This window comes from Tasmannia lanceolata, unplaced genomic scaffold, assembly GCF_043159265.1.
Source record: "Tasmannia lanceolata isolate RefF3 unplaced genomic scaffold, GAP_Taslan_0.1 ptg000012l, whole genome shotgun sequence".
Lineage (NCBI taxonomy): Eukaryota > Viridiplantae > Streptophyta > Magnoliopsida > Canellales > Winteraceae > Tasmannia > Tasmannia lanceolata.
In genome coordinates, this window is record NW_027518689.1 from 33,498,404 (window position 1) to 33,519,086 (window position 20,683).

General features: G+C 40.9%; 1 protein-coding gene across 1 annotated transcript; it reads right to left on the minus strand.

The window, feature by feature from the left end:
- Window positions 1-925: 925 nt before the first annotated feature.
- SIP1A (small and basic intrinsic protein 1A) lies at window positions 926-19,865 on the minus strand. Its single transcript, XM_077392157.1, has 3 exons — window positions 18,901-19,865; window positions 16,280-16,552; window positions 926-1,274 (listed from the first exon to the last, which is right to left on the minus strand). Exons 1-3 carry the CDS (start codon window positions 19,204-19,206, stop codon window positions 1,128-1,130), a joined length of 726 nt encoding a protein of 241 aa, XP_077248272.1. The 5' UTR covers window positions 19,207-19,865; the 3' UTR covers window positions 926-1,127.
- Window positions 19,866-20,683: the final 818 nt, after the last annotated feature.

The following is a 20,683-nucleotide window of genomic DNA, read 5'->3' on the forward strand; positions in this document are numbered from 1 at the left end:
CAAAGGGCTGGTAAAAATCAAAGGTGGGAGATTCTTAATTTACTACAACTCATCAAATTAGATGCTGGATGCTGATGATTTTGTTCTAAAGGCCATTGATGAGATAGGCACGACAATTCAGTCAACGTTTCTTATGTTGTAGACTTGTAGCACATCCATAATAGGACCCACCACCATCCTACGGATAATAAAGAATCCCCACAACCCCTTATCCCAAGAAATATTCCTGTTACATTGCACCCGATACTAATTCGTGGGAAGACTATTATAATTTGTGAAAAGGGAAATGATATCAGCACAATCATATTTTGATATTTTCACAAATCATCTTATCTTTTAGTATTTAAAGAGCTGTCAAAAGGTTATTACATTTCCCAAAAAGATATCAAGAGCCAATTAAACAAGAAAAGACAGCAGGAGCCAATTAAACAAGAAAAGACAGCTGGGTTTGTGCAAATATCAAAATATGATTGTGCTGATAACATTTCCCATTGTGAAATCTCTCTCTCTCTCTCTCTCTCTCTCTCTCTCTCTCTCTCTCTCTCTGTGTTTTTATAGAATAGCACTATAGTAGCATAAACATATATTGTAGAGGTTAGTTGACCGGGTAACTTAGATTTGCAAAGCCATTCAATGTAGTATGGTTGGACCCAAAAATTGACCCCCAATGAGAGTTAAAGAACATAAGCCCACTTCACCGAACGTATTCGAATGGAACTGACAGCAGAGTTTTTATATCTAACCCCCTCTGGGAGAACAGTCAGAGTTTTTATATCTCGCGGGGCATGTGGCCCTTCTTTTGAACCCACAGGGCAATTGCTCCGGTACCATGTGAAACAAACAATTACTCCAAAAGCTTAAGCTGTTGGGGATGGCGTTATTTAATCTTTTATACTTTTAACAAACTAGGATTGCACTAATAATAGATATGAAAAACACTCTTGGATATGATTAAGAAAGGATAGTTTCTTCAAATATGAACTAAGCTAAACCAGGGCTTAAACAATATAGATTATAGGATGATCCAGAAAAGAAATGATGATGAAAGAAGTCCACACACTTGACACTTTTATTTCCTTGAGAACATTAGACACAGAAACAACCTGACTAGATGTTTTATTGTTTCCTCAGGCTTTCTTCTGCTTTGTCGGAGGAGGGAAGCAGAAGCGAAATGTCCAAGCAGCCAGAATCGCTCCAACGAATGGGCAAATCCAGTAAACATAAAATTGCTCCCAGGTATTGTGGCTATTATAGACATATGCCCAGCCAAAAGCCTGCAATTCAGTTACACAATCCAAAATGAAGGCTAACTTCAATAAACCTCAAGAATAACAAGGACAATCAATAGCACAAATAAATGTGGCAGTGGACAGCAGAGCATAGAGATGATTTCTGTACATTCCTAGGGAAAATAACAGCATTACTACAATGATTTTCACTAATTTAACATTTGCAACTCTGGAAAACACTAACATGTTGGTTATGTACCTCCTGGACAGAGGAGAACCTCAAGTCGTTGTTAATATGTTATCAGTGATGCAGTTAATCTGTTCTCAAAATCCATGTCAGCCTAATTAGTTTGTTGCAGAGGTCCAACAAAATAGATCTACCAGTAAATTTTTTGCTGAAGTTACTAAGGATTTTGAGGCTGAGAACCAGGTAAGATTATAGAACATTTTAAATTTCAGATTCGGTCACCATAGAAATGAAAACATTCTGGTTTCGGTTGGATTTTCGGTGAACTCTCTTTAGAGGATAATTTGCATTACATCATTGGAGAATCCACTGTCGATCCCGCTTGCTGCCAGTGCACCATTAGCTCACCGAGCAATAGAATATCATTTTCCTCAATTCAATTACTAGAACGTTAGAAATACTTTGTGGCATCCCTATCATGACCAGGAGACAGATTCTATGAAATTAATTTTGGACCTCCTCGAGTCCATGAGCAACACAGGGACGCATCTCCCCCAAGGTAACAAAGCTTTTATGCAAACATTACTGTTATTCTTATCGAAAATGATCTTGTCATAGTTATGAATCAGAGATGTCAGAGGTGGGCTCCGATCAATCGCGCTCGATTGTATGAGATTGACAAACTAGCAAAACTTAAGTCTTAACCGTGCTTCAGATATCAAAACCCAGTTGTAAAAAACAACTAGCATTTGTACCCACAAGAAGGGATTCACATCGTTGAGCTTCATCATGACCCATGATACAAATCTTCTACTTTGTGTTTCAATTCCTAAAGGGCGCGCACACATCATCCAATTCCATCCAAAACTACGTCCCATCAAGGAAATTAAGCTGACCTGTGTTAATCTCATACAGTAACAAAAAGCCTGGAACATGCATTATCTACTGCAGATCCTCATAACCCAAAACCTTCCAACCCTACTATCTAACCATCAAAAGAAACACCCCTGCAAAAGACCACTAGACTCCAATCTGTTATATCTCAGCATTGTTTGGAAAAGAGAAATCATTGCATAACTGGTCTGCCTTGGCATTCAGCAAAAGCACAGATCTAGGTCATGGTTTCAAGTCGCTGTAAGGTAAATTGAGCTGTAATGGAAAATGGAAGTGTTCATAAAACTTGCTACCAGGCAGCCCAAGAAACAGAATTAGAAAAAAATGTGACAAAAGTAAAACAACCAGCAAGTGTTAGAACCTTAGAATCACGAAGCGGGTGCGGGCACTGGGGCGGGAGCAGGGGCGGAGAACCGTGGGTCTAGAAGAGTCTAACGTTGGGATCACCATGGGAGCATTTATGTAATATTTTCTTTTTATGTTTTTCAAAGTTCGAGTACATCAAATAATAGTAATTTCCAACCATCTTCAAGTATATCTTTCAAAATTTAAGTAAATAAAAAAGTAGTAATTTCAAAACATCTTCAGTTTTTGCCCTCTTTCCTCTTGACTTCTGAAGTCGCCTTCGTAGTTGCTCCAATGAAATACTTTGAAGAGTCGGAGGAGTTTGATGCAAGTAAGTTGGTGATGGTGGGATTGATGGAGTAATAAGAGCAGTTTGAGAGCGACATGGGAGCGGTTTGCTTCCCAAAGAGTGCTGAATTGCGGTTCTAACGAGGGAGCAGCACTCATTTGGAAGATGCCTGCTTCTAAGGTTAGAACCTTGGGCGTTTCATAGTAGAATCTATGCTTAGGGTTCTTGAGAACTACGTTCTTGCAGCTTTGTTGTTCTAATTCAAAAAAACACAGAGACCTTTTGAAAATTTGCTTCCAAGGGATACGATATGAAACTTTAGCATCATGTTTAGAATATTATCCACGAGTTCTGACTGGAACTCTAGTTCTAACCTGAACTCTAGCTCTTACATTGTTCATGTGTGGAGAAGCCATTAGCCATGGAAGTACTGATAGTGCACAATTGGAATAGGATTTGCATGGAAATTTTCACAAAACTCATTTAAGGGCTACATATTTGCAGAGCACTTACCAATTAGATGTAGAGAAAGACAATCAAATGGAACCTTCACAAGATCTTCTACAACCCAGCAGCTCTAGCGCGACCCAGTGATTGGTCACAGCTTCAAAACTCTAATAAAATCATTCGATTTCAGCAACTATTCCATACACAGAGACTAAGAAGTAATTCTGCTCTTTTCTCGAATGGATCTTTTTTTATTGAATGATCGCAAAATTTTCTCAGATGGATCTTGTAAGAGAACTTTGATAAATCCAAGCAGGGGGATGCCTGGATGCTATTCAATTGGAAAGAACGCTTGCTTTCAGCAAAGAATAGCGAGGAGGTTAGCTTGAAGAAATCAAGCTCAATTCCTCTCTTGCTTACGAATTCAACATTGTTGAAGAGTGTAAGGGCAGTTCGGTCATTATGTGTATAAGTGAGGGGTATTGTAGTCTTTGTACTCAAGGTGCCCTACTTTGGGCTTATATATATACATCATTTACTTGTGAGAGCTCCTTAGTGGAGAATCTCACCATCGTCTCCCTCACTCTTCTCCTTCTTTCCTCTTCTCCTTACTCTAGCATGGTATCAGAGCAAGGTCCTTAGGAAAAAAAGAAGAAGAAGAGGAGTTTCAAGCATCTATGCCACCATCTCTCTCTCTCTCTCTCTCTCTCTCTCTCTCTCTCTCTCTCTCTCTCTCTCTCTCTGCCATCTCTCTCTTTCCCATCTCTCCCACTCACGCACCTCTCTGTCTCGCATAAACCTTCTCCCTCGTCTCATCTCGTCTCACACCAACACCCCTTTCTCAACTCACAACCCAAAATCCCTACCCCAAACCCTAAACCATTTTTTTTCTTTGGCTCCCTAAACCCTCACTCCTTATGAGTCCCTAAACCCCTTTTTCCTTTTGTAAATACCATTTGTAAATCCACCATTTTTTTCCCAAAAAAAAACACAAAAGATCCCTCTCTTGTATATTCTTTTCTTCTCTTCTCTCCATCCATAAATCATTTTCTTGTTCTTTCTTTTGTTTTTTTCTCCATAAATCTAGTTCTTTTTTGTTCTTGTCCATTGTTGATGTCTTTCTAGGTCCCTACCATCTCTTTATGTTTTAAATCCTTTCCTTCATGTTTCGAGTCTCATCCCTTTCTACTCCATCCACATTCTTGTCCTATCTCTCTCTATTCATTGTTTCGTATGGTGTTTGTGTTGATCTCAAAGGTGCACGCCATGTGTCTATTAAAATGTCCGAGAGGGATATTGTGTGTTGTTGAAGGCCTTCGGCCTCAACTTGAGGGGAGTGTTGGAGCCCTCAAGTAGTTCTATGGATGGAGTGTGGTGTATCCTTGTTGTTGTCTTATTGTCATCTGTTTCTTCCCATAGTCTTCGATGTCTTTTGCGTTTATGTCAAAGGTGCACACCAAGTGTTTGATAAAATGTCTAAGAGAGGTTGTGTGCCTTAAAAGTCCTTATTTTTTTCTCGTAGCAAGTTGAATGTCTTCGGCTTCAACTTGAGGGCGAGTGTTATCATGTAGTTGTTGGTGTTATCTTTTCTTGGTATTGTCTAGTGTTGTCATGTAGTTCTTCTTTTGTCGTCTTCTCTTGAGGGGGAGTGTTAGTGTTGTCTTCTTGTTGACTTGTCATGTTGCCTTCTTGTCTTCTTCTCTCCTTATCGACTTTTCATGTGTTGCCTTGGTGTGTCTTCCTTGTTGTCTTCTCTAGTCTTGTTGTCTCTGGACTCATGTAGTCTCGCCCGAGAGGGAGTATTGTTGGTGATTCTGTTCTTCACCTTCTTCATGTTATCTTCTCCTTGAGGTATTTCACCACTCTTCGAGTGTCAGTTTCATTCTTTAGTTGGTTCTTCTCTTCATGTTCTTGGCACAGCTTTTACGCATTCATCTTTCTTTTTCGGCTTTATGCCTAATCTTCTCCGGGCGATGGTATCCCCATTGTTGGTCGGCTCACTGGCCGATGGTTTCCCCATCATTGGTCGGTTCTCCGGGCGATGGTAACCCCATCGTTGGTTGGTTCACGGCGATGGTTTCCCCATCGTTGGTTGGTTATCTTCTTCATTTTCATCTTCTTATCTTCAGGCAACGGTTTCCCCATCAAACTCTCTTTTCAGGCGATGATGTTCATGCCGTCGACCTTCTTTCCAGATCATGGTGTCCCCATCGTTGGTTGGCTCTCTTCGGGTGATGATGTTCATGTCGTCGACCTTCTTTCCAGACGATGGTGTCCTCATCGTTGGTTGGCTCTCTTCATGTGACGATGTTCATGCCGTCGACCTTCTTTCCAGACGATGGTGTCCCCATCGTTGGTTGGCTCTCTTCAGGTGACGATGTTCATGCTGTCGATATCTCTTCAGGTGACGATGTTCATACCGTCGACCTTGTCTCCAGACGATGGTTTCCTCATTGTTGGTTAGTTATCTTTTCCTTTTCTTCTACTCTCAAGGCCTTCCCCATCGACCTTGTCTCCAATGATTTCCCCGTCGGTGGTCTTGGCGTTGTGCTACTCAACTGATGTCTCTGCCAGCCAATGTTGCTTCACCGATGTTCGGTGTGCACACCTTTGATATGCCTATGTTGCTCGTTGGATCGTTGCTGGTTCTTGCCATGACGTCTCCATTGCTCATTTATATGCAAATTTGTTCAGCGTGCTCTCATTCAGGGGAGGCCTTGTTTGATCGCTCTCGCCGTTGTGCTACTTCATGGGGAGCTGCTCTTTTTTTAATGGCCGTTGATCTCGATGCTGTTCAATGTGGTGGTTACTACTTTTTATTATGCTTTTCATTATGTATTCATCACACCAGCTTGAGGAGTGTTAAACCAAGCTGGATGTGTGAATGGGCTTATTGTACCTTTTATTGTATGGTCCTTTTTAGTTGTTTGTTTTAGTTTCTTTGTAACAAGCTGGAGTTCCATAGTATATACACTCCAGCTTAAGGGGGAGTTTTGAAGAGTGTAAGGGCAGTTAGGTCATTATGTGTATAAGTGAGGGGTCTTGTAATATTTGTACTCAAGGTCCCCAATTTTGGGCTTCTATACACATCATTTACTTGTGAGAGCTACCTAGTGGAGAATCTCACCATCTTCTCCCTCACACTTCTTCTTTCCTCTTCTGCTTACTCTAACAAACATTAGGGGAATTCCTCCCATAACACAAGATTCAAATGAAAATTCATCAAATGCTCCCTCACAAAACGAGAGATTAAGCATTATATACAGCCCATTACCATAAGAAAATGATCTAACTACGATTGCTTAATGAAAAATGACAATAAAGCCTATGAAACATCACTAATTGTCTAAACTACCCCCTACATGGCTAATACACATGAACAAAGATAAAATTCCTACGCCAATGAGCCGACGTAGAGTTTGCTAAGGGGATGCTTTTGCATCAGCAAGCCACCAAGTTTAGATTCACTGACCATCCCATCTACATATGATAATGCTTTCAAAAACTCATCCATTGAAAAAGAACGAGTCCAAATGGTTAAAGTTGAAGCACTTCAGAGATTTTTCTAGAACATAATTGTTTGGAAATTTGTGGTTGTTTAGTTGACATGTAGCGTGGCTTATGTCGAAGTAGCTCGAAAAAGGTGGAGGGGCAAAAGTCTAAAATACATTTCTAGAATCTACAAGCATTTTGTAAGGTTGGTCATGTTTCTCTAAAAATATATGTCATGTGTATACTATTGATAGAGAAAATCCAGCAAGTTTGAAGTTCTATGTTTTTCATCTTCGTACCTCCTAAAAACTGCATTATCATGAAGTCTCTTTCTTCCTACTTGCCCCACTTCCATTCTTTCCACCAGAGCGGTATCAGAACCTTATTCGACTACTAGCTGGGCATTTTTCAACTTGAAGAGAAGAAGTTTACCAAGTCATAATGAAAAGTAACAATGATGGTTAGAACTTAGAAGCCTTTCCCAACCCACTATCTATTCTTCGGATGAGAAAACTATGAATTTTGAAGTGCCAAAATGAAGACATTATTTTTGTACCAAAATGATCAAAATGAACAATTGAAGACGAGAAAAAGGATGCTAAGCAGTATTTTTGGAGGCGAAAGTATAGGGCAAGGCATTTTTTTTTTCTCTTGAGATGTGAGGCGTAAGCGTTTCTTCCTACTTGCCCCACTTCCATTCTTTCCATCAGAGCGGTATCAGAACCTCATTCGACTACTAGCTGGGCATATTTCAACTTGAAGAGAAGAAGTTTACCAAGTCATAATGAAAAGTAACAATGATGGTTAGGAGCATTTCCCAACCCACTATCTATTCTTCGGATGAGAAAACTATGAATTTTGAAGTGCCAAAATGAAGACATTATTTTTGTACCAAAATGATCAAAAGGAACAATTGAAGAAGAGAAAAAGGTTGATGTTAAGCAGTGTTTTTGGAGGCGAAAGTATAAGGCAAGGCATTTTTTTTTCTCTTGAGATGTGAGGCGTAAGCCTTTCAAAATTTCTGAAGTTTTAAATAAAAAATTGAAAAATAATGAAAAGACCAGAAAATTATTAAAATTTTAGGAAAATATATACTTCATTTCCAACAAAATATCCTCATCCAACCATTGATACACAAATAAAATAAGGTAAATTATCATTACCAAGTTGCCAAACAAATAATACAAAGAAAATAGTTATAGAGTGATCAACAAGTTTATAATACATTCCCTAATTTTGCACAACTAAAAAAATAGGCTGATACTATTTGCACTACCATATTTTGATAGTAGCACTACTCATTTTGTTTAACACTTATCTAAATGGATGTTAATAACACCTTAAGTAATTTAACACTCATTACAAGCTAATTAAAAATGTAAAAAACAAAGTGAGTCGTACCATTATCAAAATGTCGTAGTGCAGACACTCATCCTTAAAAAATAACGACACAAATTCATAACCCATAAAATATAATATATGTTGTTGTGCAAGAGCCTATTCTATGGGTGAATGATCATCAGTTTTGGACAATTGACTTTAGAGTTTAGACCAAAAGTTCGTTATGATAAAATTAAAAATAAAAGCACAAGAAGCTACATATTTTAATTCCGTTGAATGGTTGGAGAGAAAACATAAAAAAATCAATGGAAAAAAGTTTCTAAAACCCCAAAACTCACAAAAAATCTCTTAAAAACCCTTCTTTCATCTTCAAATTGGTGTTAATAGACCATACTTAATCTAACTCAACTAATAATTGGTGATCAAAGGAAGAAACAAAGGGAAGAAGAAGAAACAAAAATGATAATATTTTGAAATTTAAGGGATTTGTGCAAATGCATGAAAGGCTCACGCCTCATTGAAATCACGTTATTTTTAATGCCTTGAGGCATCTGCCTTAGAATATTTGAATACACTGATGCCAAGGCTCTCTTCTTCATTGAACAAGGAGTATCAGAGGGTATATTTTGAAGAATTGTTGGCACTACCAAAGCCAAGGAAGCGCTGGACATTCTTCAAAAGGAATTTGAAGCTAACAATATGGTGATCAATATTAAACTCCAATCTCTCTGAAGCAGTTAGAAAATACTTGAATGATAGAATATGAGATAATAAAAATCATTCTCTTGAATTATATAGATATTAAATAAAATGAGATCTTATGGAGAAAATATAACCAATCAAAGATTAAATAAACATACTGAAATATCAGTTGAAATGCTTTCAATCTAAGCCAACACTTGGCTCCCAAGGTGCTTTTGACAAAATGGAATTAGGATTTGTTAAGAGATGGGATGATATGAACAAATGTGGAATATCAAGAAGAGGATGTGGACCAAACTCAAGAGAAATAGGTAGAAATAATAACTAGAGAGGGAAACAATCTGCAAATTCTAAATCTCAGTGCAATATTTATAAGAATAGTCATCTTGGAAAAGATTGTTGCTATCACGGCAAACAACAATGCTTCTATTGAAAGACATTTGGGCACTTTGACAAATGATGTTATTTTAATTACAACAGTCTAGTAAATTTTTCAATAGAGAAAATAGAAAGGAATTTATACTATGCATGCCAAAATCAAAAAACAATAAGAAATGATTTCTTGGTACAAGCAAAAGGAAAAGCAACTATTTTTGACGAAACCAAGAAGCTAAGAATATTCATGGTGTATTATTTGTTTATAATTTAGATCAAAATCTAGTTAGTGCTGACTAGCTCAATATGGCTATTTTGTAAATTTTGAAAATAATTCCTACATTAATATGATAAAGCACCATATGATTCTAAGTGCTTAAATCTTTTAGGAATATGGATAAGTTTTCCCATCGAGGTTAATCATATACTCAGCAATCTATGGAGGCAAAAGAAAATTCAAGTACAAATTTGTCGAATCTGGAGTTTTTTTCTAAAACATTGCTAAGTTATAATAGGAATTTTACTTTATGTTAGAATAAGAGTTATTTATATTGTAGAAGGATGAAAAGTCAACGGACATGTCACAAAGTTATTGTTAAAAATTATAAGATAAGATTGACGAGTGCTCCTGAAGTAGGACTAGGAGTTGTGTCTAACAAGGAGGAGGAAGCCTCCCCATAGATTTTTGTTGGTTTTTTTTCTATAAATGAAATGTCCTTTGGCCATTAAAATTACAACATTGAATGACATTAAGAATTTCTCCCAGCTTGGGCTTGGTTTGCTGTTGTTGACTTGCTGCTGACTTGTAAATGACCTCTCTCCCTCTCCTCTCATCTACCCCTGGTTTCCTGATTGGCTTACAGGCCTCTACACTTCAGCCCTGTCCATAATCACCTCCTAGTGCCCTTCAGTCCACGAACACATCACAGTGCCCTTTCGGCCCATCGACCACCACTAATCCCAGCATAACCGGTCCCTTTAAGCCCTTTACCTCTACCTTAAACACCACGGACATCAATCCCTGCTCCTCAACCTTCGAACAAGTTCCATCTTTCTCTAACCATCAGCCATGAACCCTATAACAACATCTGCAGAGCTTTTAAACCTGCAGTCTCTACCAAACCTTCCACTTAATCCCTATTTCATCTATCCTCAACAATCCTTTAACTGTCAAGAAATAACCCATATCTCAGACCCTTTCTAGGTCTGCCCAGAAATTCCAAAACAGCTCCAAATCAGACCTGCAACCTTTTAAAAAAAAAAAAAAAAAAACAGTTCATTTAAACCAGTCCACAAGCCCGCAATTATCATCCCCAAATATGTTACAACCAATCCCCCTAGTATTAGACCTATTGAAGCCTGGTTACGGACCTGCAAACAATCCGCTAAACAACAGCCTACTGCCCGTTCCTATTATCCATACCAGTGGCCTTTCAACGTAAAACCTTAATCATAATCCCAGTCAACATCTACTATCCAGATTCATTTCAGATCTTCCATAACCCACTTTTAAACCCAGATCTTTTGAGATATGTTACCAACTCTCTGCCTATTCCTTTATCTACCGAAGATCCGGCCTAAAACTTTATAGAAAGATTATATCAATTGGGTACCCTGTGTCAGGCAGACGTTGGAACAATAATATCCATGTGATTTGGCTGATTAATTTTGCTATTGTTAGTGGCCATCTTGGGAATGTATTCAACAATGAAATTTTGACTAAAAAGCAATATTTTCAATAAAAATTGTCTCCTGGAGAACCCCAATCTCCCCACGAAAAAAGAAAGTATCGTGGGTGGATGAATGTAATCAAGTCCACCTGATCCCAGTCGAGCAAGAGGGTAGTAAAGAAGAGAAGCCAGAACTTGAGGAATCAAATGAATCATGGCAGGAATTTGACAAGAAAAATTGGCCAAGACGCTCACAAAGAAAAGAGCCCAACATACCCTACCGAATTAGCTGATTATGTAACCCACAAGTATTGAGCATCTAGATATCTTAGGCATGGTGTTTGTCGCTTAGAAGTGCAGAGACTTGTGTCACGGGCCAAATATTTGAGCAACGGAATAACCCGTGCGGCGCCCCAACATGCACGAATGCTAGGGCCAGCCTTCAATCGTGCAAGCCTTTAAAGGCCCTACACGCCAACACCCCTTGATGCTTCGAATGTGCACACAAACTCTAAGCTGTTCAACAGGCTACTTGGCCCAGATCTTGACATGCGCTTCTAGATACCCACACTCATGATCAGCCTGCATCACGAGTACATCGAACATGAGGCCTTGGGGCCTAATGCAAAGTCCATCGAGTACGAGGCATGACGATGCCACGCACCAATCCGCCAAGCACTAGGGCTTGGTCATCAAAGGAGCAAGATGCCCCATGGACTGATCCGCAAGGTGTACACCTCGCGAGGGCAACCGAAATCGCCCCGGCACGAACCCATGAAAGACCTAGAGAATGGCCTACCCACGAGACGTACCGCGGTGCAGAGGGGCAAACAGTATAGGTAGCCCCTGCACCGGTCCGCCGCGCAATGCATGTGGGAACCCAACCCAACATGCACCGTCTTTGGCCCCCATCCTCAACCAAAGAAACTGGAGCATCCCTATGGATAGCTCGCAGTCCGCACCCAAAGTTCCCTTAGGGCACGCCTACGAGTTGAAGTATGATTTCCTACTGTGTGCAACAAATGCACAAGTAAGTCCTCTTGCAACCCATGAGCAAGCCACCAAGGCTCCTGCCCACACCTGCTGGGCCTAACGGGGGAGGAGTCAGCAAGTCACGGGGTCAACTCCTCCTATAGAGTTTGGCCAACCAACCAGCTTAGCGGCGAGTGGCGACCAAAGGTGCTATAAACAACGCATTTCCAAGACGCAACGAGACGAGACGAGATGGATTTTAATACCGGTTGTGTCCTGAACTGTTTCCCCGTGACACTCCCCCACCTGATAACGTCGACGCCCTCGTCGACACTGAACGCTCTGTAAAGCTCAGTTCCACAATAACAATGACTTCTCAATCTTGAAAACAGCTGCCAGTGGTACTTCGACAATCAGCGTATTCTGACTTCTACTGCATACCACACTGCCTCAAGTTCTGCCAATCACTGCACTATAGCTCTGCTGGAGTTATCTTTGACAACGATGGTTTTCCCGGACTCCATCAAACTAGGCGAAGGTTTTCTGACGGTGCCTACAAACGCTGTGGATGACGTGCCATCACTTTCGGCACGGAAGGTTATGGCTCACCTACAACCGGATGACGTGCCACCACTTTCGGCACGGAAGGTTTTGGCTCACCTACAACCGGATGACGTGCCACCACTTTCGGCACGGAAGGTTTTGGCTCACCTACAACCGGGTAGCGTGCCATCACTTTCAGCACGGAAGGTTTTGGCTCACCTACAACCGGATAGCGTGCCATCACTTTCAGCACGGAAGGTTTTGGCTCACCTACAACCGGATAACACGCCATCACTTTCGGCATGGAAGGTTTTGGCTCACCTACAACCGGATAACGTGCCATCACTTTCGGCACGGAAGGTTTTGGCTCACCTACAACCGGATAACGTGCCATCACTTTCGGCACGGAAGGTTTTGGCTCACCTACAACCGGTGATGATGGTTCTGAGCACTCCACCAAACTCCATAAGGGCAGAGCGACCAAACTTGAATCCTTCCTTCAAGCAACTCTCAAGTTCCTCCTTAGCTACACTCGAGCTTCCTCTGGAGTGGTCTTCCGAAATGACCAACTTGCACCGCTTCGTCTCTCCCTGAATGTGCCACCACTTCCGGCACAGCACCTACCTCACTTTCGGCCAAGTGCAGCACTTGCCACCCGCAAAGTGCAAGCCAACCACGGAGTCCACAAGCACTCCCAAGCAAAGAGACCACCACATCGGTCTCGCCTCCTCCTGAGGCCAAGAATCCCCTGTTGGGATCAATCAACGCGACGCTTAGTCTTGCCTGCTTCTGTTCAACACTATAGAACTTGATTTGAACAATCAACCCTTATGCCACAAATGGTCTCCTTGGGCACTTGCGGCTAGTACTCACACTGCTAACCACCCAAATATTCCATCATTCAGATTGAGCTGTCCTTTCAATTTCGACAAACAAAGAGATTCTAAAGCAGCAAGAAACACACAAACATACCATGTCGTCCCATACCAACACAGTCTGCCCATATGCCATCTGAGCTCACCACACTGTCCCATATCAGCACAGGAAACCCATTATCAAATCTAAGCGGCCTTGGCGTTCGTTCCAAGGTCTTTCTGAGAAGAGCATCACGCATGCTCGATTGTAATTGTGAACTGCCATAAAAGTACTTCAGTCATTGACCAACTCTTCATCCTGAGCATGTCTGCTAGTTCGTCAAACTGGTTATGCCATCACACTAAGCAAGCAAATTCACTTCGATGAGCGCTTTGGTGCCGACACGTTCAACACCTCATCTGATAGGGGAAGGCTTATGCCAGCAGCCAACCCTTTTTTCATAGCAAGCCCTTAAGGCCATATGCTAACACATCAATGTTAGCCAACACTGCAACGGAGCATTCACAACTCCCCAACTGCCACTTCTGATCTCACACATCGGTGGGTCACTGAAAGATGCCAACCTTTTCGCTGACGGTTGCAGCTCTAACACTGTATCAAGCTTCGAGCAAATCCATTGAGCAATGCTTGAACAAACACTGATGGTACTAATCTTTGCAGGCCATCGTGCCTCTGTTGCACGACTCAAGTAGAATAAGGGGGAGTCCATCGAAAGGAACATACCCACGCAATTTCAGCTCTTCTTCGGCTGACTAATGGACTTTCAAAGTGTTAGATTCAAAGACATCCGCAACTTAGCACTTCCAACTTGGTGTGCTAACATTCAAGCTATTTCCAACTCCGCCACAACAGAAAGCATTTCCCGTTCCTTTGTGCAAAGCAACATGCACTAGAGATGCGCTAATCATAGCCGCAAACACTGCCACTTGCTGCAACTATGCCAACACAGACACCAACCGTATCATAGCTCCTTGAAAAACTCTTGATTCATAACTGCTCTGATCTGGCACTAGATACCATCTAGCACCAATTCTCAAAGCACACTCTGAATACATAGCTTGGACATTCTGCTCTGATACCAACTGTCACGGGCCAAATATTTGAGCAACGGAATAACCCGTGCGGCGCCCCAACATGCACGAATGCTAGGGCCAGCCTTCAATCGTGCAAGCCTTTAAAGGCCCTACACGCCAACACCCCTTGATGCTTCGAATGTGCACACAAACTCTAAGCTGTTCAACAGGCTACTTGGCTCAGATCTTGACATGCGCTTTAGATACCCACACTCATGATCAGCCTGCATCACGAGTACATCGAACATAAGGCCTTGGGGCCTAATGCAAAGTCCATCGAGTACGAGGCACGACGATGCCACGCACCAATCCGCCAAGCACTAGGGCTTGGTCATCCAAGGAGCAAGATGCCCCATGGACTGATCCGCAAGGTGTACACCTCGCGAGGGCAACCGAAATCGCCCCGGCACGAACCCATGGAAGACCTAGAGAATGGCCTACCCACGAGACGTACCGCGGTGCAGAGGGGCAAACAGTATAGGTAGCCCCCTGCACCGGTCCGCCGCGCAATGCATGTGGGAACCCAACCCAACATGCACTGTCTTTGGCCCCCATCCTCAACCAAAGAAACTGGAGCATCCCTATGGATAGCTCGCAGTCCGCACCCAAAGTTCCCTTAGGGCACGCCTACGAGTTGAAGTATGATTTCCTACTGTGTGCAACAAATGCACAAGTAAGTCCTCTTGCAACCCATGAGCAAGCCACCAAGGCTCCTGCCCACACCTGCTGGGCCTAACGGGGGAGGAGTCAGCAAGTCACGGGGTCAACTCCTCCTATAGAGTTTGGCCAACCAACCAGCTTAGCGGCGAGTGGCGACCAAAGGTGCTATAAACAACGCATTTCCAAGACGCAACGAGACGAGACGAGATGGATTTTAATACCGGTTGTATCCTAAACTGTCTCCTCGTGACACTTGGCTCTAACTCTCTCACATGTTCCGAGTTAGGGATGGTTTTTGTGTCTATTATTGTATCATCTTTCTCTTTATCAAATAAACCGGTAGGGCTGCCCGCCAAACTCCAGCTTACCCATAAAAAAACAATCACCAATGAAAAATCAGATTTCAGCAGAAATGTCAATCAAGTCTCATGTGGCAATAAATCTCCCAGGTCTGAGAAGAATCAGAATCGCAAGTGTTTTAGGATTTGCCAAGATTTTGTCCTCTATGCTAAAAGCATACTAAAAGCACACTACATGATTGTAGTGCTTAAATCTTTTAGTAATATGAATAAGTTTTCCCATCAGGGTTAATAACATACTTGCCTCCAAGTTATCAAAGGGGGCAAAAGAAAATTCACAAGTCCAGCATGGGAAAAGCATATGCCTGATTGAGTAGTGGCACTTGAAGTGGGTCCTTGATAAATGTTTTCTTTGTAAGCTATGTCAATCATAATTTGAAACACCAGATGTATGCACTTGAATGAAATACCAGCTAATTGCTTAATGAAATAATTCTAGTTGAAGGAAATAGTGGTCAGACAACTATTGGATGAAATACTAGTCAGTCAACAATGATTTGGTCTGAAATGCATTATAGTGGAGAGAATCGCTGTTTGATAAACCCTTGAGAGCATCTGCAGCAAATTAATAATTTTACTATTTTAGAAGTTGTCAGCACATGCTATTTCTTCAGATCATGCATATCAAATTCATTCTGAAATGCATCCCCTGTGTCCTGTTAACACTAAATGATGGGGTACAGTTGTGAGGCATAAGTTAGATTTGAACAAAAAAAACACAGTTAACTTAACAGGACAAAACAAACAATTTCTTCTACAGAAAGAACAAAAAAAAAAGAAGAGAAAGAAAATAATAGGGCGAAAGAGAGAGAAGGGGGTCCTCACATTGACAGGATTCATGGAGGGCCCAGTGTAACCCGACCCTGCAATAACCAGTAACACAGTAGAAATGGCAAGCAACCAAGTCTTCAAAAAGAGACTGTTTGGACCTTTTAGGAATATGAAAAGAACAGCAAAGCTGATTAGGAAGGTCAACACCCCTTCTGCAATGGCCCCAGTATGCATATCAACTTTCAAAGAAGGCCCTCCAAGCATATGCTTATACTGAGAAGGCATCAATTCCATGATTGCCAAGGCCCCACCCACTGCCCCTACTGCCTGCACAACCCCAGATAAAAGATATAATTAACAAGGTTTTCAATACAAAAGAAAAAAAGAAAAGAAAACTCATGTTATGCCGTAACGCAAATAAACAACTAAAAAGAGAGAAAAAGATAAAGAAAGTGGTTGATTCGAGGCAACCGGACCTCCTAACGGCTCTCCCTCTCTCTAAACCTCCTCATTGTCCACCCTTCTAAATTGATTTAGAGCACTCATGCATGCTTGTCATGATGATTCAATGAGAATTGCTCTCTGCACCATGCATCCTTAACTTGGTTTGAGTTCTGTTATGGTTTAGATTTATATGCCACTGTAAAATACAACTATGCTACACACCCCCAAGTTAACTGATGCCCAGACTCGAGCATAGCAAATAAATCCTTCTCAAATTCCTTTTCCTTTTCCAACTTCCAATATCTGTTTTAATTGTCATTCTTTTCTCAACTCCCATCTGAAGTAGATTAATCAAATTGCTATGCTAAACCATTATCAAACTGTCTCATGTGACGCTCAGTGATCACTTACCATTCATCTTTGGTTCAATTTCGTGTAGCAGAAGTGTTTTTTTTTAGCAACTGTGCAATAGTGTAGGAGTATGCTGTAGTTCTTAGTTATTGTTCATTTTCTTCTTTTCTCATGCACATTTTTTCTTAATATTGCAGAGAGATTGCAAAACAGCTTTCACTTCCTCCGGTGAAGCTTCACTGCAGTATGCTTGCAGAGTATGCGATCAAGGCAGCTGTCAAAGACTACAAAGCAAAGAAGGCCAGGTTGGGAGGGGGAATTCTCGACTCTGCACCAATTGAGAAAGCTGCTGATGTTTAACATGTATGTGTAAAATCTGTTTAGTAAAGGATTATATGTTGGTGTTCATAACAAGGATGATGGTCATTGAACATTAGTCCATCGCTTATCTTGGCCTCTGATAGTTATAGTTTAAATATTATGAGCTAGCTGGTGAAAACATAGTTTAAGAGTTTCATCTTTTGGTTTCGTAGACATTTTATCATATCTTGGCCTCTGATATTCAAAGTTTGTAATATGTAAAAATCTTATGAGCTAGCTGATGAAAACATTGTTTAAGTGTTTCATCTTTTGGTTTTGTAGACTTTGATCCCTAGACTGTTTTTTAGATGTATTTTTGTTTTATTTTGCTTTGGTTTGTACTGACTATCTTGATCCTCGGTCTTTGGCCTGCGTTCTTCTTTTGAATATATTTATCGTTACCATTAAAAAAAGTTTTATCTTTCTAACATTTTGGATCATTTGCCTACCTGAACCAACTTGGTGGTGGTCCTTCTTTGTTTTGCTTAATTTAATATTCCACCATTTAAAACAAAAACATTTTTGCCCAAATGGAGATGCTGATATGCATATTAGAAGCCAACATTTGCATTTCGTTTTACGAGAATTTGTACCATTTTCATCTTTCTTCCAAAAGATCTCACCCTCAAGTTAGCTACATAAAAAATTATTGTCTTATCACATGAACGATGTGCAAAGATAGAACAGAATAATTATTTTCATTTTGTTTATTCCCTACATGTTTTTTTAATGGAATTTATTCCCTACATGTTGATTTATACAAAGGAAAATGATATGGTAACTGAGAGCAAGATCGATGGGAGAAACCAACAATCATAGTGTGCCATGGGTACAAAAAAATCACCTTTTTGGCGAGTCTACTAAACCAAAGGCCATCTTTGGCAACTATGAGTATTTTTCTTTCCATGGAATATTAGCTTACCCAATGGTGAGGGAGGGCAAGAGCCGGGAGGAGAGACCCAAGAGGGATTGAGTAAGTAGAGGGTAAGAAAAGGCTAAGGTTGCGTTCTTAACTATTCCAGTGAGTAATTTTTCGCATTTTTCACTCCGTCGAAAGAGAAATTTACAATACAGTTCTCTAACTCTAATATCAGTTTCTAAAAAAAGTAATCCTAACTTTTAGGCTATATTCCCTGTTTTTAGACACTTTTTACCCCCTCCATGGTTGCCACTTGCCAAACACGGCCTTAGTTGTCCCAACCTTAGATAGACCATGGCAGAAAAAATATTCTTGAGGAGATGATCCATGCCCTTTACTATATTAGATTACACAAAAGATACATTTATCCTCTGCAACATTGAAAATCAAATATGGGCTTTATATCAAAGAAAAAGTGCTGGCAATGGACGGGTCTGCAATTTTCATTGAAATACATGAACTAAAATACAGGCACAAAAAGATTGCAACATCATCAACCCATTTACCCACTAACATGCCAGATAATAAAAACTAACACCAATAACTCTAGATCACATACCTACAAACCTAAAATCTATAACTGCTCTGAAAAACCACGGACCTGTGCGGGGAGTCGAAGAGCGATGGAGAAGAGGTTGTCAGGTCCAACACCAGCAGCATAGAAGGAGGCAGTGCCAGTTGGATTGAAGCTGGCCCCACCCATGGCTTCACCAATTATGTTGAAAATAAATACGAGGGAAGCAACTATGGCAGTGGTTATGACAAGAACGGGAATCCCTCCTTCAAGCTGGAGGGCAGATGCTATCACCGATGTCACTGCGCCCAGCGTTGACACACAGAATACCCACATGAAGGTGATTATCCCATCACCTATGATATTCTTAACCACACTCCCCATCGTCGTCATTCTGCCCTTCTCTCTCTCTCTCTCTCTCTCTCTCTCTCTCTCTCCCACCTTCCCTACTACCTCAGGGTAGATCAGATCAGATGGGTCAGATGAATGACTCAACCAACTCTCTTCAGATTTCTCACGTCTGCCTTTTGGCTTTTCTTTTTTTTTTTTTTTTTTTGTAAGGATTGGGGTTTTTATATGTGATGCCTAGAAAGGTCTCTCTTCTCACCTTCCGTTATCTACGGCTCTAACGCACCGGATTTTTCTGCGATTGGATTGGATGTATACAAATCTTATCTGTTGCTAAACGCACCCGCCACGTCTCTCGTCTCTCGTCTCTCGTCTCTCGTCTCAAGCTCCCCTCTTCACTTTCGTCTCTTATTCCGTAACCGTGCGATGTGGTGTGTGGATGAGATTAAATTTAGGAGGAACGGAAACCCAGTTACAAATGTAACCGGTGACCCTCTTCAACTTTTTCCTATTTTTTTGGGTCGCAAATAAATAAAACTTCCTAATCCATGGAGGATCTTCTTATTTTCTTTGACGGCATTTGCAGGAGGAGAATGACTACTTAATTTGTGTTCTTATTCATCCGAATTGGGTTTCGAGACTGTGAATCACAACAATTTCTTCCCCAAATTGCATGTCTTTCTCAAGTTTATGTTACGAACCTAAATCGGTTAGAGGGAAGATCAGCCTCTTGACCCTCTTCAAGGAAAGGGTCATTATCCTCTGTGCACAAAACACACTATTTTGGGGATAAAATTCTCATTGAAAAAAAAAAGGTTGCGTACAAGTTATTTATTAAAAATCCCTAATCTAGACAAGCTTTATCTCAAAGACTCCTAACGAATTACAAATCAAATTTCAAAATAATAAATATCTCAACTAACTTATTTCAGCTAAGGTGGGACCCAAATAAGCACGTAACATTCTTCCCCCCTTGAAATCAACCTTGATGACAAGGTTGGATCGTTGGAGAAGATAATTTCTTCCGCCGGTGTCCCAAATCTTAGTGGGCATCATCTTCACGAAAAATAGATTTGAAATCAATGGATGAAACAACTCCATCTTCCAACCGATCTCATCGTGTCGTTCATCAAAGATCCTTCGGTGCGTGTTTTTGGAATGATTTAGATGATAACACACGAATGGCCGTGGATGGGAGTCTTTTCGATTACGGATGACAGATTGAGGGGAAGATGAACGGTGGCTTCTTCGATGATGACCTCTCTTTTGTGCCTACTTCGCCTTTTAGAATATCTGCTTTCTTTCTCTATCCTTATTTTCTCCTCTTTTTCCATTTCGTTGTTTCTTTTTTGGAACTTTCTTTTCTTCGATTTGCTTTCTTTCATCTTTGCGCATTTCCTTGATCAACATGCTGATTTTGTTGAGGCCTTCCGCAAATCGTCGTTGCTCTTCTATCATTCTTAAAACAAAAAATTTCATCTTCTGAAAATCATCGCGCAGGGAATCCAAAATCTCCAATGAT

Coding starts and splice junctions, on each gene's coding strand:
- SIP1A (XM_077392157.1), bottom strand. CDS start 19,206: ATGACGACGATGGGGAGTGTGGTTAAGAATATCATAGGTGATGGGATA. Junction 16,553..18,900: donor CTCTTCGACTCCCCGCACAG/GTCCGTGGTTTT, acceptor GGGGTTGTGCAG/GCAGTAGGGGCAGTGGGTGG. Junction 1,275..16,279: donor CCTCCATGAATCCTGTCAAT/GTGAGGACCCCC, acceptor ACTGAATTGCAG/GCTTTTGGCTGGGCATATGT.